Source organism: Lepisma saccharinum, chromosome 5 (assembly GCF_977018435.1).
Source record: "Lepisma saccharinum chromosome 5, izLepSacc3.1, whole genome shotgun sequence".
Taxonomy (NCBI): domain Eukaryota; kingdom Metazoa; phylum Arthropoda; class Insecta; order Zygentoma; family Lepismatidae; genus Lepisma; species Lepisma saccharinum.
In genome coordinates, this window is record NC_139233.1 from 42,246,626 (window position 1) to 42,272,024 (window position 25,399).

General features: G+C 38.4%; 1 protein-coding gene across 1 annotated transcript in view; it reads left to right on the forward strand.

Moving 5' to 3' along the window:
- Positions 1–25,399, forward strand: part of LOC145988003 (uncharacterized) — a 174,700-nt gene that overhangs the window by 135,144 nt on the left and 14,157 nt on the right. Inside the window, exon 6 of the mRNA XM_083122841.1 lies at positions 20,033–20,214. Coding sequence (XP_082978967.1) covers positions 20,033–20,214 — 182 coding nt within the window. The remainder of the gene's footprint in view (positions 1–20,032; positions 20,215–25,399) is intronic.

Genomic DNA, 25,399 nt, shown 5'->3' on the forward strand with positions numbered 1-25,399 from the left:
TTAGGATACAACGTGATTGTGCAGGATAACAGTGGCGTGCCGGAGGCTGCTTAAAGAGGATGCCACCTCTTTTAACCCCTAAAAGCTCCCTCCGCACACTATTGAATACACTCAAATAGGTCTGCGTCTGTGGTGCAGTGGTTAGGACGACGTGTTTTGAAGCTAAGGGCACCTGTTCGGTTCCACGGGCCATTTTGCTGCTCCGTGGCCGAGGACGTTAAGTTGTCAGCTTTCTATCTCGCCACAGAAGTTCCTGGATTCGAACCCCAGTCTGATAATTTTTGTTCATTATGAGTGTCCATTCATCAATTTCATATAATCATAAATCATGTTCACTTCTGCGACGGAGCTGTTAGCACATTGTGCTATGCTCATGGTGTCATGGGTTAGAATCCAGGCCTGAGTATGTATGGTTCTTTGTAAGTGCCAATTCACTAATTTCATCATCATTCATCCTCTGCGTCGCGATTAAACACAATTGGTTCTACACTTTCTTAATTTTAACAGCTCTTCTCTCATTTCTTAACATAAGCATTAACGTACACAAGAAGAAAATGCATATAAAGTAAACATATTCTTCGCAATTAAAGTATTTGTACATTCATTTGAGTTATTTCAAATATATTTTCCATTTTTCTAAAGCATTAGAGTTGTTACTGAAATTCCGAAAATCACAGTGCTAACTTTCACAAGGTGAAAATTACATCAAGGCGAACAACTCATCATAGACACATTTTACTCGTTAAGGACTTGTTTAAATTATCATCACGTTTACGAAGACATATCAGCGACATTAGAAGATTGGAACAGTTAAAAGGTACCGTACATAGTCTCATTTCTGTAAATGACAATCACAGTTGTTTCTGAAGCAAGCCCGTAAATCAGTCCTTGACATGAACTTCAGCATGTTACCTTCTTTGTTCGACAGATAGCACATAGTGAACTTGCAGTGGAAACAAATCTTGCAGCGCCGACAACACGACCTGGGTGAGATCCGTTAACTTTGTCCTCCTTCCGCAGGATTGTGCACGACCCAATACTGCTCACCACACTAAGTGCGTATTGCAGCAACTCGATCCCCAAATGAGAGTATTAACCCTTATCAGAATGCTTTCCACGTTTCTGCACCTTCAAAGAACCCCTTCCAAAGGAAGTGCGGAGAGCTAGAATTTCAGCAGTTGTAACAAAAAGAAGCAGCGTGCAAATGCAAAAAACCTAGAAGAATATTGCGTGAAGACAATAAACATGGCTTCCACTCCAATCAAGGTGCTTCAGTATTCCTGTGAACACCCTTCGTATGTAATAGAATACGGAAATTTGTTGGACTTGCACATTACGCAAAACTGTCTCAAATGTTTCTCGCAAATCTGTTTAATAAATAAGTCGAAAGCGTTGAAAGCATTTCCAGAGTACTAGTTAATGTTTCGCATTCAGGAAACAAACCCATTAGATCATTTGGATAAATCTCCAGGCCTGTATAGGATTCCACGAATACGTTAATTATGCGACACGAACTTTCGATCTCTGAGCAAATGCCTGTGCTTGGCTTAGGTAGGCGTTGCTCAATTGCACCCTGTTTTCTAGTTTTCTAGCACAAGAGTGCAGTGGTTACTTATAATTAGTTTTTAACTCTCCGAAGTAATTTTGATATTATGAACGAATGATGAAAGATATTTATTCGTGTTATTTTAACTGTTGGTAAGGTAAGAAGAGGAAATTTCCGCGTTTTCAATGCACCGTATCATTTACGACGTTCATCTTAATACAAATATTTCATAAAATTTAGGTCGATCGTAGTATTGGCATTCCATAAAATTTACGTCCATTCTAATATTGACATTCCATAAAATGTAGGTCCATTCTAATATTGGCATTCCATAAAATTTAGGTCCATCGTAATATTGATATTCCATGAAATTTAGGTCCAATGTAATATTGGAATCTCATAAAATATAGGTGCATCGTAATTTTGGCATTCCATAAAATTTAGATCACTTGTAATATTGGCATTCCATCAAATTTATATCCATCATAATACTGCCATTCCATAAAATTTAAGTCAATTGTAATATTGGCATTCCATAAAATTTTGTGGTAACGTCGCCGCCTTGTAATCAAGGGGTCCTGGGTTCGATACCCGGTGAAGGAACATAGTGGTTTGGATCCCACTTTAAACTGTAGGTCCCGTCCATATTAGCCTTACGGTGCATAAAGTGGACTTAAAACACCAAATCAACAAACCAACCATAAAATTTAGGTACACCGTAATATTGGCATTCCATAAAATTTAAGTCTATGGTAATATTGGCATTCTATAAAATGTTAAGTCCATTGTAATATTGGCATTCCATAAAATTTACGTCCATTGTAATATTTTGGTTGCACGCATTCATAATCTCAGGAATTTGTGGAGGTGGTGTGAACATCACCACGCTCCGACCTATATTGAGATGGCCCCAAGAATTAGTCCTAAAACTTTGTATTATTTGTTACTTTTTTTCGAAACGAGAGCAATTTGCTCGTATATTTCTAGTGATTTCGTAAGGACGTTGAGCCCCCAAAGCCAACACTTCCTTTTAGTACGCCGTGGGGAAAATTCGTGTTGCCCGTCCGCTTCTCACCAACGTACATGGACCCTGAAACAGTTTCCTTACCCTCTCCTTACAACAAGCGGATCAATGCAAACATGTTAAGGCTCCAGAGCACAGCACTATTCCTCCCCGTTAACCACTCTCCGCGTCCAACCATCGTCGGGCAGCGGTTCTTTAAAATGCCCACGCCCGCCAGAAGAAGACACTTCGTGCTCACGCTACGGCCTGAATAATGAAATTTCCGACCTTCTTACAGCGGCTGTTTTTGAACTCATTTGGAGCTTCATTCTTAATGAAATGAGGCCTCGTATTATCCTGCAGGAAAACTTGCCTCTGGTCCTTGAAGCAGAAATATCGCGGTTACCGTTACTTGAAGATGCAAAAGTGTTTACCCGCGCAACTGTAAAATCACCTTGCAAGATAAGGTCTGATGGTATAGTTAATTGTTGCAGAAATGAGCAAGAATCATTGTTGCTTCATGTGGTGGATGTGGTGACTCTCGGATGGTTGTTAACGTCAGCTGGATAGAACATGAGCATAGCTACTGGTGGGCAGGGTTAGAGATAACCCACCGTGAAAATACACTTAGCACACCGTCCCGCCTCTGACATAAAGACACGCACATACACAGAGAAAGATAAAGTAAGACTGAAAGAAGGTTTAAAGAATGAGAGAGAAATAAATTAAAAGAGAAATGGATAGGTGTTGAGAAACAAAGGATGGAAGAAAGAAAAACCTAGAAAAGGAAAAAAATGAGAAAGAAAAAAAATGAAAGTTAGGGATAGGTAAACATAGATTGAAAAGGATAGAGAAACAGTCGAAGAAAGTAGAGAAAGAAATAGATACAGGAAGAGAAAGATTAAGAAACATACTTTTCTCAAAGCGGAGAAAGAGAGAGGAAATAGATAAAGACGCTGAGAAAGCAAAAGAAAGAGAGAAGGAAATAGAAGAACAATGGAGGAAAGGGAAATATAGAGAAACAGCTGAGGAAGAGATAATAATAAAGAAAGAATTATATTGATAAACAGAGAAAGAAAGAGAGAGAGAGAGAAATAATTAAAGAGACAGTGGGAGAACGATATAAGCTAAAGATAGAGAGACAGAGAAAGAGAGAGAAATGGAAGAAGAAACATTTGAAGGAAAAAGAGAGAGAAGCAGAGAAACAAAGAGGGAGGAGAAAATAGAGAAGCAGCGCAAGAAAGAGAGAATCGTTGTAACCATGACCACCGCAGCAGAGACAACCTGAAAATATTTCTTCTTCTTTGGCGATGCTATTTAGATAATATCATTCTTTATGTGTATACCTTTTATTGGTGGGCAAAGTTCCTCGTGCATATATAGCACCGTGCCATGAAGGCACATTTTAGGGAATATGGAAGTAGGGACCCACATATTCTCGAGCTCGGCCATTTTGGAGGTGATGTGATCAGCACCACGTTCCGACCGCTTTTATCCCCCAGGATTTCCGCCAGGTATCCATTGATTTTAGGACGGATGAACCCCGAAGCCGCTTTATGCAGGAACAAGGTCAGAGAAATACCTTTTATTGAATAATTGTTAATGTTTAGTCAAGTAGAAATGTATCGTTTAGTCACAAAAACATGCTTATTAGAAACCTTGAGGTTATAAGTTCGGACATTCTGTCATTGTCTTCGTTCAAGTTTTGATGATGAACATATACAAAATAAACTAATTTGTGTAGAAATAGAATAAATAATTTTCAAGTCTTCAATTTTCTTCAACATTTGAAATGTTTATTTGTAAGATTTATTTTTACAAAGTTTCCATTTATATCTTATGTTTGAGAGGCTTACCCCATGGTATGGCGACAACTCCAATCAAGTGTCCGGGTTCAATGCCCGGTGGAGGAACAGGGTGGTTTGGATCCAGCTTTAAACTGTAGGTCCAGTCCCGAATAGCCTATATGTGTATAAAGTGGACTTAAAACAAGAACTGCGTAGAGGTATTGCCTTGTAATCAAGGGGTTTTGGGCTCAATTGTCATATCCGTGGTATATGGATCATTGCCGGATACATTACTATGAATTGTACCCAGGCACTAACTAACTGGGAGATGCAGAGACCAAGGATGATTTTTATCCTTTACTCATATATAATACTATCTCAGTTCCAAAATATAGTATAGATATATTGCTCAATGTATGGTATAGATATGCTCATAGGCGGAGTTTCTTCCGTCCATTTGGAAGGGTAACTAGTGTTAATATTATTCTTGATTTTATCCATTACGAAAATCATCATAGGAATTCTCCTTGGGAAACAGGTGATCCCCACACGATGTTATCCAAAAGAAGGATAAGATGATGTGGGAAGAAAATCTGTTTCTCTCCATGACCTTAGCCATGTTTCAATACATGTCTCATTGCAGAAAATGGCCGTTCAGCTTTAGCGGAAAACACTGGTAGACATTTTTGCAATGTTCAACATTTTGTGCAGGTTAGGGAATGTCATCTTGTGAAAGGTATTTAAATATTATTGAACTGAAAACGAACACCTGCCCAAGGTACGATTTGTGATTTTATCAGAGGGAGTTGGTTTACTGTCTTAATAATCTTGGATATGCTACATATTACAAAAATAAAGCACGGAAATCTATCGTTGATTTTGTTTCAAAATGAAGTATACATCTGCAACAAATTCGAAAATAATGTACACATCTGATGCAGGAATTGCAGAATGACTTTCAGTCATTCAGCTGTCGACAGTAATGCCTTGGATTGGACTGTTCGGTCGCTGTTCTTGGTCTTGTACTTGGGTTTCCTGGGCTCTGCTGGTGAACACTTCATTACCGTCCACAATCAGCCGCGCAAATATCTCGCTTTGGCACCTCATAGTACACTGATACGAGTCATGTCCACACGGTAGATACACCTTCCATTAGTACAGCGCAACACTCAATTCACCGCGCATGCGCAATAATCCTGCAAGTTTTACTTGTGTCCACACCAAATTCTGTAACGGAGATTCTGGACTGGCTAAAAATAAGTGACGTAATTTGATCAAATAAGCTTTAAGGCTGGAAAATCTACATCATTGAAAGGTTTTCATTTGTCATTATGGTATTCTTTCTACAAAAATAGTTAAATTTGTTTAAAAGAAACAAGATAATTACTAATATAAGTTTTAAAATGTAATAATTCATGGAATCAAGAAGACTTAGATGAACAGATCGTGTGGTACGAATGGGAGAGGAGAGAAGAGTTTACATTATTCATGTTAGGAAACCTGATGGTAAGAGACCTGTAGAAAGGCCAAGACGAAGATGGAGGTATGACGTTGAAATGGACCTAAAGGAAATCTGTAAGGATGGTTAAGGTTGAATTGATCTTGCCCAGGATAGGGACAGATGAAAGGTTTGTGTTGCTGCAGCCATAAACCTTCGGGTTTAAGAAGGCTAGATAGTTAGTTAGTTAGTATATTTCATGAAAATTAAGAAATATCAGTATGGATCACTGAACACTTTGCAAACATATTTTCTGAGAGAATATGAATGATTTATCATGTAAATTTAATATTTTACTGTTTTTCTTATGATCATTGTTAATAATTTTCACTTTTGTACACTAAAAGGAGATTGAATTTCCTTGTAATATGAGCCTTGTCTGTCTACTACAATGTACGTTGTAACCTTCTATAAAGAAAAGTTCATTTTCAATTAAACATCGAAAAGATATAACGAAAGCTTTTGATGAAAAGTTTCATTTAATAAATAGCAAGTTCCAATGACATCATTAGGGATGTTTCTAGGCTCAGAAACAAGCCAGCTCGTCTCTGTCTTCCGTACCTATTTAATATGCTTTTGCATCTCTCGTAATCTCCCTTAAGTATTCTACAGATCGACGGAGAAAGAAGGGAAATCCAAGAAGTGTTCATAGAAGCTTCTATCTCTCTCATTCTCTGGGAAAATTGGGAAGGGATAAAATATGCTCGAGAACGAATTAGAGTAAGACGAGCCTGAAGGAAGAAGTTATTTGAAGAATGCTTTGTAACTTTCACAAAATTACGGGGTATCTATTCTTGTTAGCCACTGTAAGAGGGTAGGTAGTAGTTGAATGCAACCTTCTCCCTCAGACGCATCTTAAAGGTTTAAGCATTTCTCGCAACTGGATAATGCCGGTGTCGTTTTACGTCAGCAAAGAAAATTGAGGTATTTTCTTCTCTCATGATGAGTCTGGAGGTATAAAGAGGTTGAAAAAGATAAAAGGAGGAATTTGCGTTTAAATGTGGTACATAATTAAGGAATAAAGCGTAGTTAGAGGAGTGAATCAGGAACGTACTTTTTCTTCATGTATTACTTATTACCCATATATTTCCGGCAATCTTCACACACATCTCTGCAGTTCTTGACGAGATTAGTAAGCTGAAGCTGCTTTATCTGTCGAACTTCTTATAGCTTTAAAAGCAAAATAACTACCCTGTCCTCCACCTACCTTGGTGCAGGAGAAATATATATATAAATATTGTTTAATTCTTTAGTTGGACCTTACAGCCCCAATAAAACGCAAAGCAGCTATTTCTACGAAGGCGTTTTGTGTGTTAGATTTAGTCTTGCAACGGACTAGTAATGGTAGCCACGCAGAAATCCGGATCTAACACCCTGTGATTTTGTTAATGTATGAAAGCTCTTGCAAGTGTTTCTCAGAATAGAATCCAGTTTCTTTGGGAAAAGCTGATGACGTTTATGTCCGAAGCGTAAATCAGAATGTACACATCAAATCACATATATTCTCTACAAAAAACATATATTTGTATTCCACGTCACCACTTTCGGTTACGAGAGACGATGAGGATGAATGCTGAGAATATTAAATTGAAGATGGTCCCAGGCCAGGATCTAAACCTCGAGAATTTAGTGGCGATATCATGTGTTGCTTTATAATAACAGGGTTATTAGAAACTATATCGACAGCTGGAAACTTTTATTGTAATAGAAATTTCTAAATGAAAAGCTCTCATATCAGAAAATTTACTTATTTATGATATACATTCCACAGGTAATCCTACGCAAGTCAAAACGATAGTCATATTCATCCCATACTTTCCCGAGCATCTTCTAATAGATTTGTGTATGGGCTCCACTTGTAAGTCCTCTAAGGCAGCATGTAAGGGTGGGACAAACACTTAGTCCGTCAAAGGCAGAAATCCTTTGGCATAAAATCTAGAGATCTTGCTTCAGTGGCCACAGTTATAAACAAGCTTTAGTAAATTATTTATCCACTATTGAATAACTCTGTATGTATTAATTGTTAAACGTGGTCATTTCTTTCGTGATGACCCTGTGCAAGCACGTTTCGACATCTCGAAGAATGGAACGGAAGGAAACACATGTTAAGTCGACCATCGTGGAGGAGAAAGTGTGGGGGACGAAAACACATTGCGTCGTTCTGTCGTGCTCTAGCATCTAAAGATTCTTTCATCTTCCTCTCCCGACATGTGAATAATGCATGCATCGCGGAATAATTCAGAGCGAGATTGCTTGGTTCCCCCCTGCTTTTCCACCACATCAGGATGGACATTCTAGACGTGACAAAAGCATCCGTGTTGAAAAGAAAAAAGAACAATTTCCACTTCGAGCAAAGTGAGAAAAGGCTTTGTGGTAACTTTAGAACACATTTTTTGAGATTTTTCGATACGATTTTTTTTAAAAGTTTCTTTCTTTATAATTGCCTGTGGAAGGGTAGAAGTTGCTGTGTCCAGGACCAGACCGTACATTACTTGCTGTGTATGGTTATTGTCCGACTTCGCTCCTGTTTCTCGTTGAGTGATCGGCCCAGGATCTCACTACTGTATGTTTCTGTTTCAGTCCCGACCTTTACGTTCCGTTGCAAGTGTCACTACAAAAATTTCCTAGTCATCATTTAGACCTATGTTCATTGTCTCAACAGGTGGGTTTCATGTGACGCCAGGATGCGCACAGCCGCCATGTTTGCGGCCAATGTAATTTGCGGTTACAAGGAAATATTAATCACGTAGTGTTCGTTACATCTGCATCAACTGCACGTTTGTTTTAAATCACGAATGTGTGTGTGTTAGTATCTCCCGCCCGCCTGCTTAAATTCTGTATGCTTACAAGAACTGACCTCAATCATGGCTGCTCGAAGCCACAATGCAACAGTTTATGACGTAGGTGAAACACACCTATTGGTTGTAGAAAAGCGAGGCAAAATAAGAAAATACTTCATGACGACTTCTTTAATTTATAGATATATGAATAGATAGATAAATATAGTCAGTAAGATAGTCAGATATAAATTATATTTTCTCTGTCAGGAAAGAATATCCCAGAAAACTCCACAAATATAATATTTTCTTTGTAAGGGATGCTTTTGCAACGAAAAGGAAAATTTGTCTTATAAAAGTGAAATTTTTAGGGAAGCTAAATTTTATTTTCTACAGAAAAATAATAAAAAATGGGAAAAAATCTTCGTAAAGGGAAAATTGTCTTCCAAAAACAATTTATTTTTCGTAATGTGTATTTATTTCTGCGTAAAGGGAATATATTTCTTCGGGAAGTGAAAATGTTTGTTCAAAAAGGGGGGGAATTTTTCTTTGAAAAAGGGATTTTTCTGAGTAGGAGAATGGAATTAGACAAGTGACATTTTAGTTTGCTTCTAGAGAATTTCTGTGAACCAATCTCAGTCATATGTCTTATGCAACTATATTAAGTAATGTCGCTCTCAGGTATTCTGCGAAGCATGCATTATTCACTTATCAGGAGAGAGGAATGAGTCTTTAGATGTAGAGCACGAAGTACGATGCAATATGTTGATGCCACCCCTACAAGATGTCCCGTTAACTTATGTCTTCGTCTGTGGCACAGTACTCTAAATACACATACATCCTTGATGATAGTACGAGCATGATATAGAGTTTCATTATTTACACGAGGTACACATGTTGAATATTTAGACATAAACTCTGAAAAACAGCTATGTAGAAGTATTCCACATACCTACAAAGAAATGCAAAATTTGTGTACGGTTTTAACGTATTTTACGTTATTTTTAATAACTTTGAAAATTACATCACTTTCTGTTACTTTAACCGAAAATATAGTTTGTATTTTAAATCCTTTTAAAACACTGTCAGCTCAGCTGCATTGTATTCTACGCTCTGCGGAAAAAGAAACAGTAGGAGAATTGTTCATCATCATTTTCATTCAGACTGTTTCCACAAAGAAATGATTATGACTAGAAATAGGAACGACAGTATTCTGAGAACAATATTAGCTTTGTTCCATTCGAGGATGTGAAATGAAAGATGACGAAAATAATGATGGAAAATTGCCTATTATTACCTTTACCGTTTACTGTAAAATCACCATCAATAGAAATTGAAATAGAACACATAGATCTTGAAACACTCGATTCACTGCACTGAGTTGTGTGTGTGTTTCATATGATGACCCAATCAGCCAGTGGCGTGGATTGGGTTACAAAACCGGGGGGTAAAGATAGTATATTTCCCTTTGTAGATAAGGTTTAGCATAGTGCGGGGACAAAAGTGGCTAAAAGTGCGGGGGGGGGGCAAGTGCCCCCTTCTCGCCCCCCTAATCGCCGCTACTGCAAACAGCTATTGAAATTCATTCATCACTTACTCCTTACAAACTTTCTATTTTTAGCATCAACGCCAATGTGACTACAGCTAACTACGGCTCTGAAGGTCACTCAGGTCACCAAGTTTTAACTTTGCACCTCAAGTTGTTTGTGAGATGCCCACGTGGGTATGACCCAAAACTCCCAGATAGAATTGATTGTTATGTATAGCCTTTCCATCCATCAAGTTTTTTTACGTGTAGTAGTTCTTGAGATATCATAGGTTGACGCGAACTTGGAATAAATTTTTAGCTTTGCTAAACAAACTCCGATGTCACATATTCATTCATTTTTTTTATTATTTTGTGACACTTTGTCGGTATTATCGCCCTGCGTTAATTAGTCCTACGTAAGGTTTCGTTTTGTTTGAAAATTTCCCATATTCGATTGACAACAGTAGCAAGCGACGAAATTGACAAACAAATTTTTAATTAATTTTCAATTAAACAAGCAAACCAGAGCAGATATGTATTTTTCATTTTTCTTTTGCAACGCGAGGCGCAACTTAATCACTCACATTCAAATGTGTCCATGCGTGTGGATTGGTTTCGATAATGTGTCCGTGAGGATGGAGTGACATTAAATTTAAACCAGCTTTAAGATTTAACCGACAATTTGAACCAAAGGCAGTAGAAATAATAAGACTATGCAATTATCGTCTAAGCGGATCGTATTTCCACTAGTGCCATCTGTGTCCAGACGCGAAATTATTTCCAGTTAGAGCACAACGCATTCGTGATTGGCTGCTCACGAACAACTGCAATGTATGAATGGTTACAATTATTAATTTATTAGATGTAGAACTAGTATCAATTTCACATTCCTACGTCTTATCTTTCAGTACCCCATAATTTCCTTTAATTTCCTATTTTTTATTATCACAAGATGTAAGTATATTAGATACATATTCGATCGTTAGATGAAAATGGCAAGGCAGAGACATCTGTTAGAGTGCTGTTACATTACTAGAGATTCAATTAGGTCAATTGAATTGTCTTATTCCATCGAATATCTTTGATTTAAACATCCAGCTAAAAATTTACTTCATAACGTTTTGAATGTGTCGTTTTAAGTTCGATACTTCCAGATTTGATCTGCGCAGATTAAGTAAAATTCTCACGATGGTTAGTGTGTAACACAAACGTCTTTGTTTCTTTTCTGCTTTATGTAGCTTATTCATATGTTTGTTTGGATATTAATACAACGGCCTTCTCGTTTGAGTGGTCGTCGTAGTGTGTTACGAAGCCAGCAGTTCCTGGTTCGAAACCTGCATTGTGTGGATGTAACTACGTATCATTGTGATTGAGCAGTTGCGTATACATAATATATTAAATTGGAATTTGCAAGACAAGTAGGATCTAAACGAAATCTTAAGGGGCAAATTGTTATTGAACAAAGTCTTCTCTACATTATACTCTTTATAATTTTTGTTATTCCTGGAAATTCTTTAACCTCATAAAATGTAATTATTACGTAAAATTACAGTCGTGAATCATTCAGTCTTCCTCCGTGGCGGAATGGTTGGCACAGTACGCTACGACGCCATGGATCCTGGGTTCGAATCCAAGACTGGGCATAGGAGTTCTATGTAAATGTCCTTTTATCATTTCATCATTTTATCACTCATCATTATCGTCGCGATTAGCTAAAAAAAAGAGACAGAAAAATGACGTAAAATAACCTAAACAATCAATCATGAATATGGAGATATTTATTTCCATTTTTTAATGCGTTGCGCGTTTTTTCTGAGTAGAATATTTCGATTTGGTATGCAGTATTTGGATATTGATCGTTCCAGTCCCAGAGTTGATTTGGGATGGTACTGATAACAAGATAAACTTATGTAAAGTCGAGACGAAACGTAGTGTCCGAGATTCTTGGTATGCTACTTATTTAGGCATACAAAGTTGATATACAGCTGATTATTTAAATAGGTCATCACCTTTGTTGGCAGTCATTACAATGTTATTCCTTTATAGCAAACTGTGAGTCTGTAGAGCGTGGTTGCATACATGCAATATAAAATGATTACTGAAGTTTTCGAAGTGTCACACTGAGGCGTCGAACAGAAAGAATTTTGAAGAAAAGTCCTTTCCCTTAACGACCTCATTATGTTTCGAAAGTTGGTACGGTGACGTATTGTATATGTACCGCTTTATTTTATTTAAAAGGTCATGTCCTTTTTTTACGATCATTGTAAAGTTTATCTATTAGCGGAAACTGTGGACCTGTGCAGCGTGGTTGCACACATGCAGACAAAAATTGTTTTCTAGTATTCTAGCATTTCGAGATCCAAGACAAGACCGACAGTGCAAGAGGCCTTCTCACGCAGGAGACGAGACTCTCAATTATCTCTGTCTCCTTCCAAATGCCCTCCCATCCAGGTCCTGACTTGTCTCGTCTCAATACTATCCTTAGATTTAATTCCTATTGGAACCACATTGTTCGAATACAGTCGCGATTAGCCCACTTGAGCGTAAAGCAGACTTAAATGTATTCCCTTTTTGATAACTTGCTTCTATTTTTCACATTAAGGTCAGGAGAAACAGTTCTTGTCCAGACAAACGCAAGGACCTTAAACTACTCCTCGCCAAACTACATTTGACCGCTGCGACCTGGGAAAGAGAGGTCTGTGCGCTGGATGGTTTTAGGAGGAGGAGAAAACTTAGATTTACGCTTATGGGAGTATTATTTCACTTGTTCTCCTTGGAATACCAAACTTCCGATGGCGTAGAAAAACACTTGAACGGAAAGAGGACACGTTGGAAATTTAATTTGTCGTAGAAAAACATCTGATTAACCGTAACATTAAGTTGAATTTGTAGCGTTTTTTTCCCCTCCATAAGGAACTCGTGGGAATCTGAAAATTCTTATTTATCACATTTTTCAAACATCATGTCCTGCATAGTAACCACCAAATTGCTTCCGCTTGTAACATGGAGAGAAACTCTCTTGTATGGCCGGGTCTCTTTTCAGTAGCAGTGCCTAGTCCGACGTTATTGAAATAAATGCACACCTGGTATCCCAAATGTATATACACTTTGTTGTGCAAGGCTAGGATGACCAAAACTATTTACGCGTACCGTACCGAAGAAATTTAATGCTCCAGCTAGCGAATTACAGTGGAGACGATAAGAGAGAGTAATACACCTTAAAGACAAAGAGAAGGCAAGGAACCTGTTTATCTTGACGAAAAAGCATCGGAAGCCCTCCCTTGATCGTCCTGTCTACCTCTTATCCTGCGCCGTCTGAAACCCGTCAAGCATTCGTTCCTTGCGGGTTGCAGCCACGACAGGATGAGTGACACGGGCGAACGGTTTTGATGATGCGGAAGAAGGTTTTCGTGGAAAGAGAGAGAGATATTTAGTAACGACTTTCAGCGTTGATGTCTCGTGATAAGATACGTCAGGAGGTACTCGGCTGCTGTATCCCGGATTACCAGTTCTCTCAGATAACGTCAAGATCTCTCAGAAAGCTTTAGATTCCCCTCAGAGAAAGCTTCTCTATCTCACACACAAAAGACCTTTTCAGCCGAAGCGAAGTACTTATCCTTTGCAAGACGTTTACTACTTCGGTGGTCTCTTAAATTTCTGCAGAGCGTTGATCAGCAAAATTTACGAGACTATCGTGAACTTTGTCCATCTAGACAACCGTCTATAAGTCAGGAACAATTTTAGTTAGGAGGATGAAATTTGGTTTACAAATAGATTCATTGATTTTTTTAAAAAGAAATATCGACATGTCGACCTTTTGACTATTTGTGTACGTCGCCTAATACGGGGATAAGTCAGGATTTGCCCATTGCAAGAAAATAAAACATTTCCTCAATTAATTTATAAAACTAGTACAGCATGCAAGACGGAGCTACGGGGTGCTCCTTCCACGTAGTGAACCCAATGGCATGGCCAGTATAATTTTGTTTGTGTTGTCCTGTGTTTTGTCCTTATTTGTGCTGAGTGCTCCTTTACAGCCTCAGCTTTTAACGAAAGTCAGAAGATTTTAATATTTTATGATTTTAGTTATGCAACGTTAGAGTTGTTATGTGTAACGATAAGGGGCTGGACCCCGTATAATGTGACGGGTGCAAAATAGCCTTAGTGCTGACGCACCCAAAATTTTAAATTCAAATTCAAAATTCAAGACGGAGCTACGATAATGTGTTTTGAGGGGCTAAATTTGGATATATATTTATATGTATACTGCCGGCCTCACTTCCATCTACCGAGGTGGGAAATTCATCCACCCAGTTACGGGTTAACGTGTGGTCAGCACGACGAACCTCCAGTCGTCGTTGCAGGTTTCCGTTACGTGTTTACGCTGCTCATTCGGTGCTTCTCAAGTTCCTCACTATGGTGGGTGTCCACCGGTCTCATACAAATGCCATAATCTCTTAAGATAAGTTTTTGCGCCAACCCCCGCGTCCTGTAGCCGGACTCCAAAGCACGATACCTTAGATCGTACAGCCAAGATACGGGACATTATTATGTACATATACCTAGGTACAGTGCGTTTATTTTGGCTCTGGGCCGAGATAGCGTGTGACTGCAGTCGGCGCGGCTTGGCGCGGATGCCGACATTTTCGAACCGTGATGTCGCGCTTATTTTTACACGTATATCTTTAGCATGCTAACAATTTTATTTACATTGCATAACGAGTAATAATCTGTGTTATAAGAGCTGCTGAAAGTGGTAACCAACTGCATTCACACATTTCCGGCATCTTGTGATGACATTTTGATTGACATGCAAAAGTTTCACTTCCGTAATTCTTGTAATTTCTGTTTTTCTAAATCTCAGAGCAAGTTGCCTAACTGCTTCTTTACGTACAGATCAAACGCCAGGGAATTTCTGTGAAAATTTCTCACAAACATCTCGACATGATTCGATTTACACTCAAGTGTCATATATAAAAATTTTAGTGAAATAGTTCTAACGAACTATTCGGCTGGCATTTCAATAGTCTCACAATCTTATTATACACTCACAAATACACACTGGAATTTCACAGAGAAAACTAACACACAAATACGCGCGCATACACACACGGACTGAAATTTGAGAGAAATTGCACTGGACGCTAAAGCAAACAGAACTGTACTGTTAAGCAAGAATATTTACGCCTGCAACTTGAGTTTCAGACAGTGTGTTGCCTCGTGCACTCTCTAGGCGCCTAAACAATCAGCTTTTGCATGTGAATGCGATGGCGTTTTCTCTCACAGAATGGTCAAGAATAACAACACTGTATCTGCGCTGACAACTTGCGTATACTGTTTAATCCGTTTGGGTAAAACTTACCCAGTCAATTTTTAAATGTATTTGTGCATAAAGAGGACTAAAAATTCAAACTCAAACTCAAAGACATGGAACATATTCTCAATATATTATTGTCTTCATTCTCCCGTGAAGAACCTTAGCTTTAATTAAAATGACTCTCTGTGTGATTCCTCCCTACAAAAGGCATTCAACAGCTGCCAAGTTGGAAAATGGAATTTAGTTTTTTTCAAAGGACAACTACGTCAAAATGCATAACCCAGATGCGCAAGTTTTGTTCATGTTCGAAACAACAAACTAATGTGAACAGTTGTTTTCGGTAAGGAACCAATGAATTCTCTTGAAAGGAATCCGTTCAGTGACACTCACTTCTGTTCACTTTGAAAAGTAGTACCGGGTGTTTCATAAATACTTGAAAGGTTACAAATGTTTATTGCAATTAAAGTATTGAACTTACGTTAATGAAACCAGTCCAGAACGAACGACACTATAGTATTGTTCTTGCCACACTCTCATCAGCATGGGCCTATCGATAGTGTCTATTGCTGCGATGATATGCTCCCTTAGGGTTGCGCTATCACGCGACATTGGTAAGACGAATACCCTGTCTTTGAAGAATCCCCACAAAAAGAATTCACACGGTGTAAGTTCCGGTGATCTAGGGGAGCAAAACATTTCACAAAACAATGTGAGTGATGTGGGTGATTTGAGTGTCGCCTAGCGGCAGGGATGTGAACTATCAGCTTAACGAAACATGATGCGTTCCGTGTCACCCGTTGTGCATACATTGAACATTTGTAGGTGTTAAAAAAATGTTTGAGTTCCTCGTTCGTTCTGGACTGGTTTCATTAACGAAAATGCAATAGTTTACTTGCACTAAATTTTTGAAACCCCTCAATTATTTATGAAACACCTGGTATGCAAAGGACATTGTTCCAGATATTAATACGTTAGTAGCGAGCCCATATCTCAGACCATAAAATGGAGTATACTATTTTCTATGCTTTATCTCAATGAAGAAATTAGAGGGAGAGGGTGGTGGAATATTATATGGGCCACATTCAGCATCTGACAAAAATTTCGGCCTCCCTCAGAGCCTTTCAAACGGTTATGGGGTTACATCCATGAGTAACGCATCAACGTTTTTGTATTCATCTATTTAATAATGTTTTCACCTTATTGTTGCGGTTAACCTAGAAGGATACAAAGTAAAAAAAAATAGAACAACACAAAAGATTTGTCAACAGTCGAACAAGACGAAAGTAGCAATAAGTCAGGGATGAAAGTAGGGTATTCCATCATATCCTGTCACGCTGTGCGAGAGTATCAACTGTCTCGACCTGACTTTTGTATGTCTTGACTCGTTTCAGTGTAACATACATAGCCGCTCAAATATCTTGATGTCCAGTGGAAACATATGAAACTAGTTCATATTCAGCATTGCATTTACTATCCTCATCATCATTAACGTATAGATCTTTGAAACGCAGGTAGAAACGACCTCCGTGGCAGAGTAGTTAGCACAGTCTACTACGACGACAGGGGTTCTGGGTTCGAATCCAGGTCCTGGCATGTGATGCTTCATCATATCATCAATTTTCCTCATCATCGCCATTGATGAAAAGAGAGGGGAAAGAAGACCGTAAAGTAATAAAACACATTGAAATATGAAATGTAAACTCCATTCAACCACTTTGCCTTGCTTGCCTATCCTGTTGCGTATGCAACCCAACGTTGAGCAGCGCTGGTTTGGTTGCAGATAGGCGAGGATAACGTAGCAAGTGACGCAAGCAGGGCACAGATTTATTTCAATATCATACTTCATGGCGATATGCAACGAAATGTTAATTTGGTTGTAATGTTATGTGAGCGAGAAATTTTCATATTTCACTTTATTATTACAGTGTGTCTATAAAGTCACTTAACATTTCAATGAACTAATGACAAATCTTTTCCTTTTCCAAGTGATCTGATAAAATGTACTCTATAGAAGAGAGAATAGTCGTTGTTTGTGCTCGTCTGCATGGAATGACGTATGAACAGGTGCGGACGGACTTCACTCGGAAATTCAGCCGTAACAACACAAATTGTGGAAAATGTACAGGACGCGATCCCATGTAGCCCCACCGCATCGACCACGCGACTCAGTATCCACAATCCCAGCATCTACCAACTGTGGCTCATAGCACGGTGGATTGGGGCACACGAAGCTTCTTACTATGCACCAACAGGATGGGGCAACACCCCATCTTGCCATCATCGTTCGTGATCACCTAAACGAAGTTTTCACCAGTAGATGGATTGGTCGTGTCTCGCAACGGGGAGTTGCCCCCTCTCGATCTGACCCCCTTAGACTTTTTCATTTGAGGGTTTATCAAATCTAAGGTGTACGTGGTGAGGATCCACAGCATAGCCCAGTTGAAACAACGCATAACGGCCGCAGTTGCTGAGATTACACCAGCTATGTTGGAGAAGGTGTTTCGGGCTGTGGTGGATTGTTGGCATATGTGCCTAGACTTGAGAGGTGGTCACATTGAGTTATACTGATTTAGTTTCAGTACATATTGTATTTTGTACCAGAAATCCTGTTCATGCAGAAATGTTAAGTGACTTTATAGACACCCTATACACTGAAAATTACTACAATTTTACATCCATATTTTTGAATGAAAAAGTTGATGCTCCAAAAGTTCATTCATATTCGTCCCTAGACTAAAAGCTATTCAAAATATTTATTTAGTATAGATTACTCCCAGTGAGAAAAGTTCTATCTCTCCAAAAACCTCTCGCAATACTAAGTTATACGAATTAAAGTATGATCTTGTCGGTGAATAGGAACTTCACTGCATAGTCATTGCATATTCATTGGACATTTCTAAATATTGTGCAGAACATATGACTTTAACCAAGTCAAGAGAGAGAGAGACATCTATAATCAGTTTTAAGAACAACAAGTCGTTTTCATAATTTGAATAATAGGGAACGTATCGGGCAATTGAAGACTTTACATATGCAGAATAATGCAGACATATGGGTAAATTTTAATACCTGCAGGTGAAACTTTAAATCATTCATAGTAATAATGTTTCTCACATTCTGCATTTTCTCGTGATACAGATACAAACATAATAAGTGCTTATGTCTACTGGAAAAAGTTTCGATTCCTTTCGTAAGACTTATTTTTGAAGAGAACGAAATTCGTGATGAAAGCCACTGTGCTATGTTAATTAGAATATATTTATCTGTATTTCTTCAATATGTACAGTTATTTGTTTATATTCTCATTACGAAAAAAATATGCTGGTACATGGTGCAGTTGCGTGCCGTAAGAAAAGAAGAGACAGAAATGAATAAATTTTAAAACACTACTTTGTGTGCACAAATGTAAGAAGATAAATTAAGTGAAGGGTATATTCATAATCTCTAGTTCTTTTGAACTGTAGTTCTTAGAACATCTGTGGAACTATCCTGTTCAAATTTATATACATAATTTCGTATTTGAAAATATTATTTCACTTCGCTTTTTTACCTATCTAGACTAATCGCAGCGATGAAGATGAATGGGTGACATGAAAGAACAACCGCGGTGAAGCGTCTATGATAAATTGAGTATTACATCTTGAAACGATAAAACCTTATACCACTTCAAGCTTTATCATACTCAAGAATAGTGGAGGCACATAGTGGTTCGGATCCCACTTTAAACTGTAGGTTTAGTCCCAATTAGCCTTACTGTGCCTAAAGTAGACTTAAAACACCAAATCAATCAATCAGTACTCAAGAAAAAACACCTTCCCGATGGCATAGTGGTCCCGGATTCCATACCGGGCGGGGACACATTGCACAGTAGTTCCGATCCCATTTTCAACTTTAGGTCCAGTCCCGATTAGCCTATCTGTACAAAAAGTGGACTTAAAAGAAAAATTCAAACAAATTCAGACCAAGCTTCTAAGATCGACTGTTTCTTTGTGAGTATTACTTTATCAGTTTCATGTAGCCTAATCATCATTCATTCTTATAATACTGATTAGCCAAAACTGTCAGAAAAGGGAGGGTAAAATAAATACAATGAATCCTTCTTGCACTGCAAATCATGTCGAATGAGGTTTCTGTATTTCTTCCTGGTTGCTATATTATTTTCATTAATTATACCCAAATCAGTACTGAGGCTTCCACTACAACAGTAAACATATACCTTGTCCCAACTATCTCTGGAGTGGGCGAACGAAAACAAGTCTCTGCGTAAGTAGTGACGCGAGACGCTCCACCAGTGAAAACGTGAGAGGGAACCGGATTGCGTGCAGAGGCGGAAAACGACTGCAATTACCATCCTTTGCTGCAGCGTGTACAGATTTGCTCTGTCAACTCGATTTTCTCCCATTCTCTTACGCTGTGCACGGCTTTCCTCCAGGATGGCTGGGGCAGGGAATAGGGCAAGGTAAAAATAATACTGGCATACCCAAACATTTGTAAATATGCAGAGAAATTCTCAGCTTCTCGACGATAATATCATTTGACTTAGGAAACTAAAACATCGTAATTGTTTATATTTCAGTCGGGGAAGATTCACTTCGGCTATATTTATGGTATTGGAGTTTTGGGATGCTTCGGCATATACGCCCTTCTTCACTTGATGACGTCCACCGGTTTGAATCTGGGAGCAGTAGTTTCTGTTCTCGGATACTGCATCCTACCTATTGTGATGCTGGCTGGATTGAACGTTCTCTTCTATATGCAGTAAGTACGCTGTCTTCAGTTAAGCATGCAGTTTGCGATTCATTTTCGTAATACAGTTTGCTTGCTATATTTTTATAACTGCACCTTGACTTGTTTTTACCCTCTTTTTGCAATGAGATTTGCTTTGCCTGATTTGATGTAATCCATCCTCTTACCATGTAAAGTGCCTGATTTCGTTTAATCCACCCACTTACCGTGTAAATCGTCCCTTTTGATTTGTTCCATCCACTTACCGTATAAAGTGTCTTATTTAGTTTAATCCACCGACTTTCCGTGTAAAGAATCTCATTTGATTTGTTCCATCCACTTACCGTATAAGGTGTCTTATTTGGTTTAATCCACCGACTTTCCGTGTAAAGAGTTCCTTTTGATTTGTTCCATCCACTTACAGTGTAAAGTGTCTTATTTGGTTTAATCCACCGACTTTCCGTGTAAAGAGTTCCTTTTGATTTGTTCCATCCACTTACCGTGTAAAGTGTCTTATTTGGTTTAATCCACCGACTTTCCGTGTAAATCGTCCCTTTTGATTTGTTCCATCCACTTACCGTATAAAGTGTTTTATTTGGTATAATCCACCGACTTACCGTGTAAAGAGTTCCTTTTGATTTGTTCCATCCACTTACCGTGTATATTTGGTTGAATCCACCGACATACCGCGTAAAATGTCTCGTTCGATTTAATCACCCCACTTAAGTAAATTGTCTGATTTGTTTTAATCCATCTAATTACCACGTAAGACTCATATTTGATTTAATCCACACACTTACTGTATAAAGTGTCTGATTTTACTTTATCCACTTACTTACTGTTTAATGTGTCTGATTTTATTTAATACATACAATTACTGCGTAAAGTGTCCGAATTGATTTAATCCATCCACTTACTATGTAAGACCTAACCTAACCTAATCTTTGGTAAGACGGTTATTTTGATTTAGTCCACACATTTACTGTATAAAGCGTCTGATTTGATTTAATCCGTCCACTTACGTGTAAATTGCCTGGTTTGATTTAATCCACCTCCATCCACTTACCGTGTAAAGTGTCTGGTTTGTTTAAATCTACCCATTTACCGTGTAATGAGTTCTATTTGATTTAATTTGTCCACGTTCCAAGTAAAGTATTTGGCTTGATTTAATCCATTCACTTATAGTGTAAGGAATCCATTCATTTCATTCAATCCAGACACTTACCATGATTTAATCCACCAACTTACCCTGTTATGTGTCATGTTTAATTTAATCCTTCAATTAACAGTACAAAGTGTCTGATTTGATTTAATCCATCCACATACTTTTTAAAGTGTCTTATTCGATTTTATCTACCTACTTACCGTGTAAAGTGTCTTATTTGATTCAATATACACACTTACCGTGTATAGAGTCTTACTTGTCCTAATCCATCCACTTATTTAAAGTTTCTGATTAGATTTAATCCATCCACTTACCGTGTAAAGAGTCTTATTTGATTTAGTCCATCAACGGACGATGCAAAGTGCCCAAGTTGATATCCATTCACTTACCTACCTTGTAGATTGTCTGATTTTGTAGGTAAATAAACTTACCATTTAAGTTTTTTACCACTTGCCACCACTGGTCATGCATAATTATTTTCTTTATATTTTGAGCAACAGACTAATGAGAATGTAACAACTTCATACTCTTTCTTTTTCAAATTTGAACATTGATGTAAGGGTTTCCATAGTAACGGATAAAAGTTAAACAAGACTCTCCTTCCTTTCCATCCGCAAGAATAGGCTAAAACGAGGAGATGAAACATGGAGAAATATTTTTCACTTTATAACCATTTCGCTCCATGAAACCGCTCATATTTCTCACACAAGGTGGGAGAAGGTATTATTAATCGATATCTCCCAAATGTACCACCAAAACCACAGCTTCTTTTCCTTAAGTGAGAGACGTGCTATGACTTCGAGTCCGTGCGGAACCCTGTTCGGACCATTAAATGTTTCTACGAATTGCCCCCAAGTTAGAGCCGTTGTGAGCTTCCCTTTACGACCCCGAGGAAGTTCATCCAATTCAAATGAAGCGGCGAAATCCTTCAGTCTTCTCTCTTTCTCTCTCTCTCTCTCCCCCTCTTCTTCTTCTGAGCCAGAAGGTTTCCTCTTCGTTCGTAGCAAGGGTTAAATATGGAGGCTGCAGAATTTGTTTTCCTCCATCCTTCTTACGTGTTGTGTTAGGTTGTATCTCGTGTTCGCACCACAACTTTCAAAAACGATGGATTATTACTGGAGGTGTTCGAACATAAACTGGAATTGGTTGGCAGGTGGAAAGTGAAAAGGTATTTTAGTGAAACAAACAATTGTTATCAACACATGAAAACTTAAGACTGCACAGACCACGAGATGCCCTAAATTTCGCTAAAATCTTCTTTGTCTACTATTTAATAAAAACTAATTCTATTTTGTAAGAATGTAAATAACTGTATTATACTTCCCCCATGAACTATACTTACCTTTACACAATAATTGATTCTTGCTCCATACACCGCACAAGTAACAAATACTACGTATATGTAAAGTTCCCGTAACATTAATTCATACTCTTTTGTTGCCCCCGCCACAGGTGCCTATTTATTATGGGCTGAGCGAATTCCAGAGCCACTTTATGCAGGGGTAATGTCATAGAAATTCGGATCCTAGAGTAGGGCATCTGACTGATCTGGGATCGATCTCCGGGCTAAGATGCACACAAACTGATTCCCGAGAGATAACCGTATCTCCACCACTTCCCGATCCTTAAAATTCGGATGCAAGAGTTGTCTCTAAAGGGGATATACCCCACAATCTTTTATCCGGGAGAAATAGGATTAACAAGTAACGTCAACTTCATATAAGAAAATATAAGTTATTAGCAAGGGCGCTTTATTACCTCAACTGTCAAAATAACAGACACTGAATTCGGAGCTAGACTGTAATTTTGCCTCCACTTCAGAAGGGACAATCTCCTGTCACCTCTGATGCAGCACAACTACCTCCTGTTTTTCTCTCAAAACCTCACTCATTTGCATCTCTGCGTCAACATTTAATCCACACCACTTTGCATTTCAACTCATGCTGATATTTTCATTACCTTGGTCCCTAATGTTTCCAAACACACCATACCATGTGCAAGACACATTTATGTGATGTTCGTTTCAGAAGTTCTAGTTTGAGATCGTGTTGAGATCATTTGAAGAATGCAGATTGTTGCGCCATTGGAAATCTAGATGCTCCAAACTTATTTGGCGTGCATTTTGCACGTGATTGAGTGCTTTTTTTATACTTACAGTTGGTAATATTGTTAGTGGCTACATTATCTTACATGTTCTCGCAGTTACCCAATGCTACAAGAAATCTATGTTCCCTCATTCAACAACACCGAGTATTTTCTCAAATTACGTTGCGATAGGTTAGATAAGATCAACGCATGAATCAAATCCCCACAAATATAAATATAAATTACTGTAGTCATCAACCTGTGTTGTTACTGTATACAACTCAGCTCAGAAACTAAATCCATGGCGGTAGGATCGTTTCAAAATCGAGATGCAATCGAGACGAGACCAAGAACGAAACATACACGTCTGTTCCTCCCTGAGAGCGAAGTAGCTAACACGGTTGCTTTATATTCAGAAATTGATTCATTGAATTGGTGCTTAAAGTCCACTTCATGCACAGTAATGCTAATTGGAACTGGACCTACAGTTTAAAGTAGCATCCAAACCATTATGTGTCTCCACCGGGTATCGAACTCGGGACTCCTTCTAATCGGAGAGTACCGGGTTCTATCCGCGGTGGAGACACATTACACAGTAATTCAGACGAAACTTTAAACTGTAGGTCACGTCCCAATTATCCTGTTTGAGCGTAAAGAGGACTTTAAAAATCAAATTTTGACGAAAGTTTTAGATAAACGTCTGTAAAATAAAGACGGGAAGGAAAGGGAATATATCAGAGAAGAAGAAACCAGAACCTCGTCCTGGTTCAAAATATTATTGTTTTCCGAAAAACAATCCTGAAGGATATTTGAATTTTTGATCCACTCATACGTATATAGCGCAATACCTTATGCACAAATATTATTACTTTTTTACATTTCAATCAACAACGTGTTTAATTTCATACAAAGTATTGCTTGATATTTTTTCTAAGTAATCCTGATATGGTTATGAAATATATGAACATATGAAGACTGGAGATTCGCTGATGCTTCTGGAAAAAAATATATGGAAAAAGAGTTTGGGGATTGCCATCCAGCATCCGGCTTGCGCATCACGTTCGGACCCTCTTGGCCGACCGTTGACTTATTTATTCATCCAAAGGCTGTAATTCAATTTATCGGCATTTCTCTTTTTTCCAGCGCTTTTCTCTCCGCTCTCAGCTCGTCCACTCTTTTCTGCAACAGCAGCCTCAATCTACAGAACCAACCTTTTTTTTTCATTTTGCTGTTTGACGGAGGACACGACCGTGTGCGGAATTTTTCAGCTCTTGCTTTTGCCACTGTCCTGTCAATATTCTCCCCTCCCCCCTTCTCCCCTGTCCTTGCGCTCTGCCCTTGTACAAATCCCCCTTCATTAAGACTACTCATTTTCAATATTTTTCTGCTCTTTCAGATTTTTACGTCTGGTTCTACACCGGGGCAAATATAACAGTGAACAGGCTTGTATTTAATGTGACGTTTAAGAGAAATCTCACGGAATTCTAAAAGAGTATCACAGAATTAGAATTGTATCTGATTTACGCGTAGTAAATAATTTCAGTAAAGTTTTGGTTTTGTGTTGAACATTAACGCTTCGTGTCAACACTGCGTAAAACGGAGGGTCAATGTTTTAACACTGGGTAAATATATATACAGGGTGACACCGTAAAATACATCGAGAAACTTACACAGCGGAGAGGATAGGGAGAACAACTTAAACTTTTGCTAAGGTTGTCGCGCACTGGGAGACCGCCACGAACTAGAACTAAGCGGCCCACAGGGTAGCGAGTCACTTGCGGTGGCCAAGAAATACTCAGGTTTAAATAACAGGTAGCACAGGTGGCAATTTAAAACAAATACGTGAGAAAACAAGAACCAAATATTCCGATGAATGGTGTAGGAAAGGAGGCGATTGTTAGTATACTGATTGATTGATGTTTATATTTTATGCATTTCAGCCGACAGACTATATTTTCCCGTCACATA